The following is a 15,066-nucleotide window of genomic DNA, read 5'->3' as shown; positions in this document are numbered from 1 at the left end:
GTCACGAACAAGGCAGCATTGATAACTACTCTATTACTGACGTGGAAAATCTCTTATTTTCATTTATTATAATGAAACTCTGAGACAAAAGCAGGTTATCGATTTCACTAATGAGTAGCATGCGGGGATGTTTTAAGGAACGTGTCACACGCATGACACGTTCCTTATGAACGCATTCAGTATTTCATGTTTGAAGATATTTACGGATTACGGAAAATACCCAGTACCCTGAACGATAAGTTTCTTTTATCGTAGTAATTTATCGTAGCGTGCATGCCAACTTTCACTACGTTTATTACGCCAATGTACACGTAAGTTATGCCGCTATTTTTTTTTTTCAAATTTTTTCTGATCCTGTTTTATTTTATCTTTTTTAAAGTCAGTTTATCATTAATAATATGATTGTCATGTGCAGTCGCATAGTTTATTTCTCCACATACGTAGCGCTTATGCTTCAATCGAAGTAAGTTCCATCTTTGAACGACTGAAGTGTTTCGGTTATTGAGTGTTTTGACCCGTGAGAAACGGTGAATAATTTTGACGCTAGCTTTGTCCCCTCAACGAAAGTTTCGTAGCATTTATCATTTCTTTTGTTCCAGCCAAGCTTAGCCATAGCAAGACAAAGATTGAATAAAATCGGTTCCATCGATAGAACTGTATTAGCGGAGCGTAAAGCATTAGCTCCATGAGTCAGGCTCGCCTAGAAGAAAAATTATTTTAGCTTCGAGATGACGCCAGAGTATGTACTTGAAATCGTGTTGTAATTACATGTTTTTTTCTACTTATATAAGTGCAACAAGCATAAAGCCGAATGGTCCGTGTTGAAACAAATTATTACCTCTAGAAAGCCCTGCTCGATTGCTTGATTCTGAAGTTGGGTCAATAGCCAGAACAGGGCAAAGTCGTCCGGGATCTTTTCGAAGAACTTTTCCAGTATCGCCATGCCCTCATTATACCTGTAAAATAGACATCGTACTTTATTTGTTTCTTTCTTTTACTAGAAATCTCCCGTGAGATATTTTCGCTCCACCAAGTTACTGAACCGAAATCAAAGCAAAGTCGGTTAAGTTCCTCAACAATTTACCATTCAGATGTCGTTAAAGTCGACTGGTACAGCGCGTCAACTTCGGAACTAGCCTGATCAGCAAGTTCCTTCAACTCCGGATCCTGTTCGACACATCGGGCTTGAGCCACGCATTTTTCGCAGCTGCACACGAAAAAATATGTGTCCAGTGTCATCGAACGCCGTTGATCATACGGCAGCTGGGAAGATAAGTAATGGATCCGTAAGTTCTTAGGGTCATCCAGAGTAAAATCGGTCAATGCCCTGTAATAATTACGCAAATACAGCATCCATAAAGGTGGATGTTAGAACCTTAGGCCGCATCGTATGGCCGATAGATTTTTATACTACAGTTTTGTCTTATTTTTCTATTATGTACTAGCCTTAAAATTTTGTTTGTACAAAAATGTTTAATTCAATTTTTGTGCTTTGTAATCCACGCACGCTAGACGACGCTAAAAACAACTGACCTTTTATAGATTAAAACACATCGCTTAGTAGATACAAGAAGGGCTGAAATGACCCATTACTGATAAGGTCAGGTTACCATATTGTAGAAAGAACTGCATTTGGTATTTGACTGTTTAATACTGCCTGTCAGTGTCGTCATTAAGCCTGCGAGAAAAAACCCATTTTAACCTGAGAATAATTCGGCGTCCGTCAAAGAGGTAGGTGTAAGTCTCATCAATCACACACGAATGATCGATAGCTGAAGCCCCTAGGTAAACCACTTGGCCACGGGTTGAGAAAGTCGGCTCGTTATGATTGATCAAACAATATCGGTTGATTCGGCATTTCATAAGCATCTTCAGCACTTGGCTATGGCCCACATCTAACCGACCTTCCAATAGGGCTAACAGCTCTGATGTACGGGCGTTGACCTGCGCGTAGACGCATAGAGCCAAACAACAGGAGGAAAGTTTGTTGTGATGTTTCTGATGCGGAGAAATACCCGTTTACTCTAGCTGATACTTTCATACATTTAATACTTAGTTATGGTAACATGTTTGTTCCTCGTTAAAAGCTTGTTAAAATACAACATGCTTATTTCACAGTAAGCACGTTTGGCGCGGAGGCCGCTGTTCACATAAATGACACTAGCGCTGAAAAGTTACAGATTAATAACGAATGTCAAGAAACACTGTCCTTTAAGGCCTATCAGTTGCTGCTAGAATATGCTCCAAGACAGCACCTTGTGGAGCAACCCATTGCACTACTGCTACAGAAAAGTACACATGCGTGTTTAAGAATAGCGTGGGGCTTTTATTACACTCCTGAACATGCAAGCGTTCAATAATTATTCTTTGCTTTGCTCCTTCGCTCCTTGCCTTGTTCTCAGGTGCCAGGAGTGACTCAACTTCCGGCTCTGGGACTTCTACGGAAACTTTAATGTACACGTGTTGGGCCTCATGACCCCTACCAAATATAGTGTACTACTGGTACTACTTGAAATCCGCAGACAGGATCTAAAGTCATTCAATGTCACCCTATAGCCGTTTATTTCAAGCGACGCCTTAACAGGCTGGGAGCAATAATGTTTGTCACGGAAAGGGTATCGGATGGCATTGAATAGCCAACGGAGGTCCGAAAAAACCAACCACAAAAAGCAAATGGTTCTACCGATCCAAGATCCTCGGCTGAGTGAATTTCTGTATTGAAGAATACGTCCTTTATTAATATTTCATAAAATACAGCAAAACCAAATGCTCACACAAGCTACGCTTTAATTTATTATTATTATTATTATTATTATCTCTATATAATAATAATAATAATTATTATTATTATTATATTACTCGAATACGTTACGAAGAGTTACTCGAATACGGTTTGGTTAATTCGTCCTGTTAATTCGTGCTTTTAGCAGTTGAAAACGCTACATACATGTAGCGCTGGTCTAGCGCAAGTTTACTGTTTATCAGCTATCACAAAATGTGAAGGAAAGGTCAGAAACCAGACAATACCTAGGCGCCAAAGCGTCGAAACATAATACACGTCCAGGATTCATTTGTTGGTCATTACGACCAACAAATGAATCCTGGACGTGTTGTGTCAACTCGGCTGGTAGATTTAGCTCTCAAAGATCATCAAGTTTAGTTCTATCTTTTTTCCAAGTTTCAAAGTGTCAAAGATCATCACGGAAATATATGTTCATGAAGCACTGTGCGTCGTCTTGTATAAGGTTTAACTGGCAACGTTATTCGACATCATGTAGTCTCGAACATATGTGGCCATAACAGCTCTAGTTATGCGTTTCCGCTCACTCCTTTCCGTAGCGAAATTACGGGCGATAACTCCCATTGTTTTGATTACTAACCGTTTCTGATTCCCCGACTTTCCATCGAAAGGCTTGCATCTTAACAGATGAACAAGCTTTTACTTTCGACGCTAATTAAACGTAAAAGCTAACTGAGTCAATTGGGCATAACATGATTGATAGCGATGTGGAAAAGCTCTTTGCTTACCTCTTCCAGATCTGTACTATTAAGATCATCGATATGTGACACGAGATCATCCATGGTGCGTTTACTGCCGAAGAAATCCCCAACTGTTGGGTTATCTCTTTCTCTGACGTACTTGTCCAAAGCTCGAATCACCAGTCGCAACTCTTCATCCGGAAGCTCATCGCAATTCAGAAGTATGTTACATTCGAGGTTGTGATCGACCGCATCCTGATTCTGTTATATAAAGACACTGAACTTATAATTCAATTGAGATGTTAAGTATTAATTTCTTGTGTTTAAATTCAACGAACTGTCGACAAACGAAACTGAGGCCTTTCTCCATCGTAAGATACCTCAAATGCCAGTACCTCATATTTTTCTAGAGAAACCTAAGCTATTCACTTTAACCATCACCTCAAACCAAAAAACATTTCCATAATGTTTTTTTCTTCGAAGGATCACCTTGCATTCGTCGTTACAATAGACCAATTTTTCACAACCCGTGCACTTCATCTCGGCATCGGACGCGTAACAGTATGAACATATATAAGCGGCATTTTCTAAATTCACCGCTACGGCGTACGGCAAATCTTCGTGGATGACATCCCCAGCGCGATAGATGTACGGCATCATTAATCGTAGAGAAATGTCAAGTTCGAATTGTTCTACAGGGACCACTTTTCCTTGAAAGGTCGATGAGCTTCGTTATCATTCGGCGTTGGTTCGTTAGGTAAAACTGCTTCCAAGCGATACTTAATACAATGACCGAAAAAATTAGAACAGAACATGCGTACTATTAAATATGGCTACAGTCCTATCAGGACTAGATACCGAAATGCTGTAGTTACATCGCCTGTGGTAGACTTTGCACGCGGGTACTGCACCTAATTATACTTCTTAGACAAGGAACCCTCGATATTTTTCAAGCGCGATAGCTAGACGTTTGCTTAATTAAATTATTTTATTAAAGCATAATTATTAATGTTCTAATTACACGAATAAACTTAGTTAATCGAAATAAGGTATATTTTCGTAACATCAGGCTATCATGCAAGTGCGACTGCTAAATGTGTTTGTAAAGCTAGCTAGTAAAACTTCATATTGCAAGACGATTTGCAATTGAGAGACCTCCAGCCATTTTTTAGTAACTATTAGTTTAATATCTTCCAATTATGGCCGCACAGGTAGAAATGAAATATGTGAAAGCTTCTTAAGAATTTTTCAACATTTTTCAGCGACTCCTTAATATGCTCCTAAATCTCGAAACCTGCGGTATGACATACTTAAGTTACGTATCGAACCCATACATTGAGACCAAGTTTACAAGGATCCAAATAGTCTGACACATCTCATTCCGTACGATGCTGTTTTTACGGCGAGATTATTTTTCACGGATCACGGATTTATTGACTGTTTTATAATCATGGCTTACTTGTCATATGCTTTTATTACCCTTTGCTTGTGTTCGATTGTAACGCTAATCGGAAACAGCACTACCCTTGACTGTTCGCGATCTATGCCTGCATCCGGAAAAACGGCATTACAGTCACGTTCCCCTTTCATACTATACATACTTGAGCAAAACTTAAATTAAGTTCTTAGCAGACATAAGATTTTGAGCTCATCTATAGACTAGCCTAACATCTCTAGAAATGTTAGAAATACGTGTTACGGGATGAATCAGTGTCCTGTAAAACGTGTGACATGTTTATAACTAGCATTTATAGATACCGACCTCGAGGATACTGACGATGATGCAATTTGTACGACAACGTATACGACAAAATTTGTAGTTACTAGTTAACAATGCTATCATCTCTAAACTTTTGTTGCTTTCCTTCCGCACTGATTTACCTTAGAACAGTTTTTATTCATCAATACGGATTAGTTTAGATAACAAAACAATTTGCGAGGTGTGGAAAAATTCACTGGACCTCAAACCACGTCGTCTTGTCGAAATTAAGCAAATTCAGATCTGAAGTTCTTGTGCTAGCAGAATGACGAGCTGGATAAGGTCTCCGTTTTTACGAATGATAACGAACTGGTTTGGAATCTTTGATCGAAAAAAATATCGTTACGAATTATCACAGTGGTGGAATAGGAAGTTTAAAGAGATGCCAGCTGCCCCGACGGGAATTAGCTATCGCCCGGGCGACATAATTTTAGATGAATTGCCGTACGCGGCTTCCGTGAGTTCCGATAGCATATCGTATGTGTGTTCCCTATGTTTTTCCTCGACAGCCACTGAACTATGCGGCGGGTGTCAGAAAGTTGTCTACTGCAGTGAAGAGTGTAAGGTAAATAATAGGCAAAAACGGGACCAGAAAAACACATTGTTGCATTTTGAATCTCCACGTCAAAATCCTAAACGAAACATACCTCACAGCGGAGACTATGCTAACGACAGAATCCTAGAGTCTGATCATTGTACCACCGTCTAAAATCCCTAAAAATTAAATAAGGTTTGATGCTTCTGGTATGGATCGTTTGTGAATATAGGGCTCCTGCTTTCTGTTTGAACTGGAATTGAATTTTGGTAAAGAACATGCTATGAATGATTTCCGAGTGAATTCAGATGATAGTAAAACGACCATATTTTCTTATCACATTTCAGTCGCCTATAGTGATTTACTCATAAGCAATCTTTCGCCGCTTAGTACATCTTATGCTGGAGTCTCGTACTGAAATTGTTCCTATAAATGCTATTATTATTTGAAACCTTGGTGTCCGATCAGGAATCTGACTACAGGGACCACTACTATGAATGTTGTATTTTACCAGCGGAAGAGGAGCTTCCAGATGAGGAGTTGCGCCTGGTCATTCGGACCATAACAAGATACCTAGCGGAAAAAGGGAACCCCACTGTAGGGGATTTCTTTGGCCGCAAACGCACAATCGATGATTTACTGTCCCACGTCGGTGATCTCAATGAGGAAGAACTTACTTCGGTAAGTTAATTAGATATTCATTTCTTTGTTGATCCAAAGCTTATTCTCATTAATGCCCGCTTGGTCGCGAAACGCCCTAGACCGCCAGACATTTAACAGCAGTTATCTGTCGACAATCGAAATATTTCAAAAGAATATGTACATCTGAATGAATATCGAAACGTATAGTTGTATGTGGCACATAGCCTAAGTAAAAATACGTTGCTTATGGGCCAAGCGCTTGAAATTTTGTTTTAGATCCACTTACGCGTCGACGAGCTAATGACTCTTATTGAAAACCACATAGACATTGACTATGATGTTGCAATGGAGCTGTTGATGAAATGCCGCATAAACAGTTACTGCGTAATGGACCACAACGATCCGAATTTCTACAGTCGGGGGCGCGCTCTTTATCTTGCAGCGTCATCGGTTGATCACACTTGTGAGGATACGGACGAGTACGCTTACATGTTTGACGGGCGCCGCTTTATACTCAGGTAAGTGGGAGAATATCATTGTAGAAGTTCAAAGATCTATTATAAACGCTGCATTGTGGCCGTTCTTTGAAAAGAAATTATAGCTAATGACAGAGAGAGGAAACTTAAAACTGATTGAAAAGTCATCAAGAGGTAAAGATCGAATATCGATAAATCATCAATCATGTTAATCTTTGGCCTTAGATAAGATAAAGCCAGCTATAACAAAAACGAAAAAACGAACATTTGAAGTATTTCATTTATTATAAACAATGCCAAGATTACCGCAGTTTTTAAAAACGAGAGCTACAGTTCAGTACTCTTAGATCTTTCTGAATAGTCGTTTGACGGGTTTTGACGTACGATATATTATTTATCTAAGAAGTAGATAAAGAGTAAAAAAACAAGCCGAATGAGCGTTCGTTTGCAACAAAAAGGTCGGTCTTGAATATTTCGCGCCGCAAATTTTTTTCGTCGAATACGCTAAGGTCATCTCCATCTAATAGGACATTTTCGGAGTAAGACCTTAGTCGAAGGGGCTTTGACGTCGGAGTGGCTGGTCGGTCAATACATCTAATAGATATACTCTCTTTGAACGCGTCCCAATATAAATACGTATGAGTTAGTCGAGCTCGTATTAGCCGAGTACTCGAGTAGTACCTTCGGCCGGCGTCGAGACCCAAGTCGGTTTGAGATACGATTGTGTTAACTGAACGACTGAACTATACTTGGCTTATATAATGAGATAGTGAAGCGTGCCGCGCCAAGTTATAGGAAATTAACCATCAGTTTGGCTCTACAGATCAATGGCAGAATTTACGCTGAAAGATCCGGGTACACTGAAGGTGCAGTATATGCCAACAACGTTGCCGTACGAAAGACGGCGGAAGTTGACGCTTAACAACTACTTCTTCCTTTGTAGTTGCTCACGATGTGTTACCGATGCCCGTCAGCCATTAGAGGAACGTCAGAAAAGGGAATGCGATGAAGAGCTCGCTGCTGAAATTGACACGCTATTCACTGAACAGAAAACAATGCAGGAATGGTAAGCCGGCTCCTGACATCTCTGTTTTAGCTGTATCTGTCTTTACTATCGTATGTTCTTTTCATTAGGGTACCAATTTGGCTACGGGGATATTTCGAATTACTAGGTTAATTAAATCACTAGGTTAAAGATGTTAAGTGTATTGTCTATGGTATACTCAGAGTTTTAGGAGGATTACCGTTCTCCGCTTTTTCAGGGTCAGCTCTTCCTTTTATTTAACAAACATTGAAACATTACGAAACAGCTTTATAGCAACGGCTAGAGTTTTATCATCGCCATAAGAGACGCGGCTTGTGCAAGTTGTACTCATTTGCTGGTTTTCAGGTACGAAGGTGGAACAGAGGTTTTAAAAAAGTTCGGCGATATTCCCGTGACAGACTTTTACCATTTCTGGGTGCTGACTCGAATGCAGGTTGCTACCCATGAAATAGGCCATCTCGAGGTAGTTTTCTTTTATACGGAAAATTCTAATTGCCGCAGTTACTGAAAAAGATATTTGCAGGAGCGACATAAGTTCTGCTCGCACGAATTAACCTCTCATCATTATTTATGCAGGAGAGCTTGTTGCTTGGCGCTCGTGGTCTTCGAGGAGCCGACAGCGTACTATCAATGGAGCCAATTATGTTCTATATGTGTTCTGCTATGGCTAAATTAGGATGGAACAAAAAAGGTAGTAAAGATTACGAGGCATTCCACAAAGGCTACAGTCTCGCGAAGAAGCTATTTACCGTTACACATGGCAGCAAACATGAAATTTTGACGTTGCTCCAATCGTTCAAACGGGAAACTCCTCCATCAGAGTTGATAGCAGACAAGCGCTGACAAAAACAGTGTTTCAATAATAACAATGTATAGTAATAAGAATAATAACAATAAAGAACATGACTTAAACAACTGGAGTGCACAAAGTTAGCTTGTTATACAACTTGTTTATACTTGACCAACTTAGAGACGTTGCGTAGTTACATATCAAACAATAGTGAATCATTGAAAATCCATTTAGCGTAATCCGCTGAAAACCATCGTCAATTACGTGAAGCTTGTCCTCTTCGAAACCTGGATTTAAGTACAATCCAAAGCTGATGTTTCGACAGCCGTATGTCGAAAGAAAAAAAATTGGACACACCCGAGTCGTAATGTTGTCAGTTTGTATATACTGGTAAATTTTCTTATATTCAACAGCGGTCAGCTTACATTAAGCAAGCTTAACTACTATTAGAGCCTTAGTAACCTGCCAACCAATTGTACGTCATGTTAAAGCCATAGACACGGATGAAAGCAATTGACTGCACGAGAGTAAAGTGAATGTGGATGTTCTTCCAAAGTCGGTAATTAACATTAATGTGACAGCTCGAATTAACGCTTGTACTGAAATCAGGGGTCATAGCATTCACCGAATCTTTTTGACCTATAGCTTCAGCCTTAACCCTATCCAAAACATCCACCTAATGTTCATGCATGACGGTTTTTCTAACTAGTGTTAAAATCACTCATTGCGTGTTATTATTAGAGTCGCTTCAGGTCGGCGTTGGTGTCATTTGAAGGCTTAGATTTGAAATAACTGAATTTGTTGGAATAGCTTTATTCAGATTTAAGAAACGTTTAAAGATAAGATTTCTACAAAAATTTGCTCAATTTATTACTATAAACCCAGACGCTGGTTAAAACTTTTCTTCGACGATCAATGCGTCATCGGATCAAACGGCTCAAAGATGGTTCTCTTACTTCTTTCCGGAAAATTCCGGAGACTCATATTGCCCAGTCAACTATGGAAAATGATTGCGAAGGTTGAGCAATAACGCCGGGCAACTAAACTCTCACAAGTAGACGGTAGTGAAACAGCGGCTAAAAATAATTGACGGAGAACCATTCACTCCTTCATGTTATCACCAACGTAACAGCGAAGCGACGGAACTGAGCCCTTCTTAAGGCGGTTAATTTCAGGTAATAAAAAGTGGATTATGAATGACAATATGTGCAACGCTTCATTATCTCTGGTAAAACCCGGCCTGATACTAAAGAAGGTGATGCTATGTATCTGGATGTATTAAAAGGAAATCATGTATTGTCAGTTGCTGCCATGTGGCCAAACAATTGATTTTGACATCTACTGTAAAAAGCTAAGAAAATTACAACAAATTTCTGAAAAAATTTACTGACACCAGTGAACGCAAGGGGCGTCGTCTTCCACCATGACCGTGTCAGACCATATGTGACCTGGTGAAAATTATGGGAAATTTTTATACAGTTACCGTTTGGCTCGGATCTTACTATTAGGCTATCAGCTGTTTCGGTCTCTGCAGGAAAGTTCTATAGCAGAAAAATGGCACCAGGTCATCGATTAAAATGGCGCATGTGTTTCATAATGTTGTTTTGATATATAATAAATACTTGCTTTAATTTTGGCTTGGACAACAACAACGTGCTCAACAACACAATTTTCATAGAGATATGTATCTCTATGGACATTGTGTTGTTTGGCATAGCATCTCACTAGATCGATTATGATCACTCGCTCGTATGTCATCTGAACTGGAAAAAAACAGCCTTAAAAGTTTAGAGCATTGCAAAGCTTAGAAGACTAGTTGATTTACCAGGCCCCTAAGGGTCAGCGTTTGTAGCCAGCTGCTGCACTGGATTTGCTATCTTTTTCTATCTACCGCAAACACAACCCTCCTTGAAAGCTTATGAAAGGGCGCGTCTGCTCATAATTTGTGATGGAAATTATGTATGACGATGTACAGGAAACAATGAGGCGGTTTCTTCCGCTTGACTCTTTTCGGCTTTTATACTCCAATCGTTCTCGTGCTGAAAAATTCACCGTCTAGTCATTATAAATGTCTGCTCTCACTTGGAAACGCGGCATCGGTCAACAAAAGCAAGATCTCAGCGACGCGTCAGAAAGAAAGAACACTAATCGGCTTCTTATCGCACGACTATATGTTACCGGCTTCATATGTGCATCGTGGATATGCTCATATTGATCTTGAACAAAGTAACAGGTTTAGCAGGATACACTAGCATTCATTCAGGCATCGTAGGTTCAAATCTACGGTAAAGAAATATCAATAAAATATGACAGCGTAAGATCGCTGTTAACGTAGATCTCAAAAGAAGAACTATCATGTTGGTGTACGGGCCTGCATCACAAAGAATACACAACACTGTTAATTAATATAAATGCGTTTATATATTTATTTATTCGATATAAAATATGACAAAATGGGCGCGACTCATTGAAAAATCAGTACATTAGAAAATATCTTTCTTCTCCTGCCGACTAGAATATAAATTTTCTTTCAATCTCGTTGGTGTTTATGATCATCTTAACGACATTATATTGTGTATGACACCTGTTTCTATAATTGCTATACAGCAGTTACCCCAATTAAAAATATAATGTCGCATCGTATTTTTTCTAATATTAAATATATATATTTATATATAATATATATGGCAATATCAAAATATATTAGTTGTATGATATCCCGATCGTGAGATCTCGTGCGATCCTCCTCAGTAGTTGGAGAAATGTAACGGTTGTGAAGTTTGTATCAAAAACTGAACACTAGTACGTTTATTTAATTTTGTCGTATTCTTCTAGTTTTTTATGCTTCAGAAACAAAAGCGTTACTTTCAAATCACCCTGTATGTATAAAAAGCTTTAATTGGCAACCTGTCCGAAGTATCGCGTTGACTCTTTGTTTCGCACATGAATTTCTGGTACAGTTTCGAAAATTCGCACCATTCGTGACATCAAGTAATAATAATAATAATGATGATGATGGTGGTAATATTTTAGCATCTAATTAGCGGAATGTCATCAGGTAAACAAAAAGTCGCCCGCGTCTTTTTGCAACTATATGGAACATGCCATAATTTCTTGACGACATTTTCCAACGAGGCTGATTGTACATTCAACCATACGGGTTTGCGCTATATATATATATATATATATATATATATATATATATATATGTCAGAGTTAATATACTGTGATGGTCAGTTTCGCTCAAGCAAGTGACCTCTGTGTGATAATATGACTATATGTTTGTCCTTTCACTTTATAAATATGATATGTCTTTATAATCATCAATGTCAATAAGTGTTTGGTTTACTTTTCCATAGTGGTCTCCTATATATATATATAATATGTGTATATATAAATGAATGGCTTTGAGATACATCTGTGAATTCCACACGACAGCTACTACAGCCAAACGAAATGGAATTCTCACCGCTAGCATCTGCTTTCTTATTGTATCGTGGCGGAGAGCACGGCAAGTTCTTGCCATCAATGTAAACCCGTCACATTAGAGTTACAGGTTGAGATTAAGTTACAGTCGTAATAGCTCTTCAGACAAAGTACGTGTGAACTTGTTCGCACCGGAATCAATCGACTAGATTCGTTTTCGAACACGAAGTCAAAACCCGACATAGATATGTTGAGGCCTGACAATCAATGTCCTTCTTCATGAATATATTCTCTTCAATTTGTTGTTGATTACCTATATAAACAGCACTGGCTGAGCAAATGCACGGCATCTTCTGTGTGAAGTTAATGAAAATATATGATATAAATTGTAAAGTTACAATCTGTTTATCTCTGTGTCCGTCTTGCACAACGAAAAACACTGATGTTCTTGTAGACGGATCTCGTCCTGAATTCGTTCCTTTTCACCGGGCATTTACGAAACATCTCACTCTTCAGATACATCATTCTCAATCGTCTTCCAACAAAAACTTTGTTTGTTCTTTATGCTCTCGCCGATGTAAATTATATCGTTTTTGCTTCGAAGAGTATATGTACGTAGATACGCTTTACTGAAAACTAATATGGAAATCTGTGTTTTCTACCTCGTTGAATCTGATCTGCAAAGAACTGCCATGGTACTGCACCGAGAACTTCTCTCGACTGGTTTCCTGTAAGATCCGATCTTAGCGTTGTTGACTGACAACGAGAAACAAAATCCAGAGTCGGAAACATTAGATATACAACATGTCCTTTGCCTCCACACCTTTAAGTTGTGTTTGCCACTCAACATAATATTATCTCAATCAGTCTTTTTGTGTTACGGTCTAAGGTCGAAGGCTGTCAACAATATTCAACACCTGTTGAAAACAGTACCAGGCTTCTTACGATCGATGATATAACAAGGGGTATTGAGCTCTTTCCAAAACGGACTGATACAACATGTGTGAGGTGTGTAAATAATTTGTGATTCTTTTCATGTAGTACGTAGTTGGTCTCGCTTCGGTTTGTGCTACTGTGGAAATACAGTTATCGAACAAACTCGGCCCAACCATTGAGAAAACACCTAGCCCTGTCCGTAGAAAACAGAGGCCAAATGACTTGGGTTGAACAATATCGTTTACGAGATCAGATTAAATAGTGTCATTCAGATGCATTGACATGTGAACAAGGTCGGCTCCTGGAACGTTCGATGTGTACTCGCACATTGAGCAGCTGAATTCAGTTTGTAGGAGGCTTTTTCGCGCCGCTTGAGCTGCGGCTCCGAGAAGGGACGCACGCTCTCGGGGTAGTGACCCGGGGTCGTTCAAGTAGTATGGCTTGCCAACGTGTATTCGTCGTATGTGTCGTCGCCAATTAGGCTTCTGGGAGCACCGGAACGAGCAGTATGGACATGCAAACGGTCGTTCGCCGGTATGTTTTCGCACGTGGTCAGTAACGACATTTTTGTATCTGCGGTGCACAAACAGTTAATGGAAACGGTCAATCAGGCCTCTGCGACGACAAGCTTTACAGAATGTCTTCGAAGTATAAATATTATGAGCACAGTTATCGTAAGCTGGTATTTTATATGTATGTCTTTGTTGTATCCATGAGGACCGAAGCATTTAGTGCCATGAGGCTGTTGCTAGGAAAACGCATGCTCTTATACAGCCCAGAAGCTATATATGTAATCCTGGAATAAATGTAGAATCACAAACCGAGTTTCGTAGCCGCATACGTCGCAGACGTAGACGCGTTCGCCGTCTGCGCGTTTCACTACGGTAAAGGGTTGCTTCTCCGATGAGGCCACGAGACTGCCAAGCATCTCTGCTGGATTCACGTTCTCGCCATAACCGTCATAATCACCATCGACACCAGAGTCTACACCGGAGTTAGCCGATCAGACAGAAACACAGACACACACAAACACACACAGACACACGCACACACACAGAGCCGGAGTCGCGATTAGAGTGCCGTTACACCACACCACAGTGGTGGTTAGCGGCCCCGTCATGTTACGACAAGTGATCCCGTTGACCAGGAAACAATTTTCCCGGATTATAGGAACACACGGGCAGTAAAATATTTAAAAAAATCGTTATAATAGTTGTTGTTGCTGTATTGTTAGAGACACTGTCGCAATGGGCGTAGTTCCAAAGTGGAAGGGCATAATTAAGCAGACAAGTATAAAATGGCACTATATATATATAGATGAGAGCTTGGCGCAAATATCCTACGAGCAGGGGTTATTGATAGCAACTTTCCATTAAAAAAATTAGCATGCAATAAGGGACTTCACTTTGTAAGGAGCTGGCAGAAGCAATTCAGCGCCATGCTACGCATTTGCATGCTACGTTTAAGTAACTCTAAAAAAATGTATTGTTATGGTCGTATAATTATATGAAGGAGTATTAAATACAACAAGCACCACCGTATACACAGAGCGGTTTTATATGTTGTATTAACATGAATATACAGTACAAATGTACACACTCACACGCATGATGATGAAATTGGTTAATAACAGCAAAGAAAAGGAGGCACGATGGCCTTCGGCAAGTCGCTAGGCATCGAAAGAGGTTAGATACCAATTTTATGGTTGAAAATTCGACGAGAATCGCCCGTTTTTTTACATTGCACAAATTGCCTACGGTTAGTACGTCACCTACATGAAGATAACTATTAGTGTTGCAACAACACATAATCCCCTGCTCAATTGGAATCGAGTCGAATTTGCATGAACCTTTCCGGGACTATCACCATCGCCTGGAAGGACAAGAAAGCTATTAGCTTTGCTCTCACATACATATACTATACAGATATATGTCCACGTACGTCAGCGGCGTGGAGGATAATGTCCACTAGCTTGCA

General features: G+C 39.7%; 3 protein-coding genes across 4 annotated transcripts; 1 reads left to right on the top strand and 2 right to left on the bottom strand.

The window, feature by feature from the left end:
- Window positions 1-399: 399 nt before the first annotated feature.
- Window positions 400-4,312, bottom strand: LOC111243089 (N-lysine methyltransferase SMYD2-like). Its single transcript, XM_022788153.2, has 6 exons — window positions 3,970-4,312; window positions 3,529-3,741; window positions 1,703-1,944; window positions 1,085-1,327; window positions 839-956; window positions 400-700 (listed from the first exon to the last, which is right to left on the bottom strand). Exons 1-6 carry the CDS (start codon window positions 4,138-4,140, stop codon window positions 455-457), a joined length of 1,233 nt encoding a protein of 410 aa, XP_022643888.1. The 5' UTR covers window positions 4,141-4,312; the 3' UTR covers window positions 400-454.
- Window positions 4,313-5,273: 961 nt separating this feature from the next.
- On the top strand, window positions 5,274-8,857 carry LOC111243088 (histone-lysine N-methyltransferase SMYD3-like). The gene is made up of 6 exons (XM_022788152.2): window positions 5,274-5,804; window positions 6,243-6,455; window positions 6,693-6,934; window positions 7,716-7,958; window positions 8,283-8,400; window positions 8,514-8,857. Exons 1-6 carry the CDS (start codon window positions 5,505-5,507, stop codon window positions 8,778-8,780), a joined length of 1,383 nt encoding a protein of 460 aa, XP_022643887.1. The 5' UTR covers window positions 5,274-5,504; the 3' UTR covers window positions 8,781-8,857.
- A 2,266-nt stretch (window positions 8,858-11,123) lies between these two features.
- LOC111255561 (uncharacterized) lies at window positions 11,124-15,063 on the bottom strand. Of its 2 annotated transcripts, XM_086977222.1 has the most exons (3): window positions 14,865-15,063; window positions 13,911-14,073; window positions 11,124-13,662 (listed from the first exon to the last, which is right to left on the bottom strand). In XM_086977222.1, the coding sequence occupies exons 2-3, from the start codon at window positions 14,015-14,017 to the stop codon at window positions 13,344-13,346; spliced, it is 426 nt and encodes a 141-aa protein (XP_086833348.1). In that variant the 5' UTR covers window positions 14,018-14,073; window positions 14,865-15,063; the 3' UTR covers window positions 11,124-13,343. The 2 variants fall into 2 exon arrangements, with proteins under 2 accessions (XP_086833348.1, XP_086833347.1); XM_086977221.1 differs by having other exon boundaries at window positions 13,911-15,063.
- Between the last annotated feature and the right edge of the window lie 3 nt (window positions 15,064-15,066).

Source organism: Varroa destructor, unplaced genomic scaffold (genome assembly GCF_002443255.2).
Source record: "Varroa destructor unplaced genomic scaffold, Vdes_3.0 BEIS01000001.1, whole genome shotgun sequence".
In the NCBI taxonomy this organism is placed as follows: domain Eukaryota; kingdom Metazoa; phylum Arthropoda; class Arachnida; order Mesostigmata; family Varroidae; genus Varroa; species Varroa destructor.
This window is presented reverse-complemented; position numbering and strand designations above follow the sequence as displayed.

Bases quoted from the DNA above. Each gene is read 5' to 3' on its own strand.
- LOC111243089 (XM_022788153.2), bottom strand. From the start codon at position 4,140: ATGATGCCGTACATCTATCGCGCTGGGGATGTCATCCACGAAGATTTG. The intron at 1,328-1,702 runs GTTAAAATGGGT...TAATTATTACAG, and splicing joins GGACGCCGAATTATTCTCAG to GGCATTGACCGATTTTACTC. The intron at 957-1,084 runs GTAAATTGTTGA...TCTATTTTACAG, and splicing joins ACTTTAACGACATCTGAATG to GTATAATGAGGGCATGGCGA.
- LOC111243088 (XM_022788152.2), top strand. From the start codon at position 5,505: ATGACGAGCTGGATAAGGTCTCCGTTTTTACGAATGATAACGAACTGG. The intron at 5,805-6,242 runs GTAAATAATAGG...GTGTCCGATCAG, and splicing joins ACTGCAGTGAAGAGTGTAAG to GAATCTGACTACAGGGACCA. The intron at 6,456-6,692 runs GTAAGTTAATTA...ATTTTGTTTTAG, and splicing joins ATGAGGAAGAACTTACTTCG to ATCCACTTACGCGTCGACGA.
- LOC111255561 (XM_086977221.1), bottom strand. From the start codon at position 14,017: ATGCTTGGCAGTCTCGTGGCCTCATCGGAGAAGCAACCCTTTACCGTA. The intron at 13,663-13,910 runs GTTTGTGATTCT...TGTGCACCGCAG, and splicing joins GTATGCGGCTACGAAACTCG to ATACAAAAATGTCGTTACTG.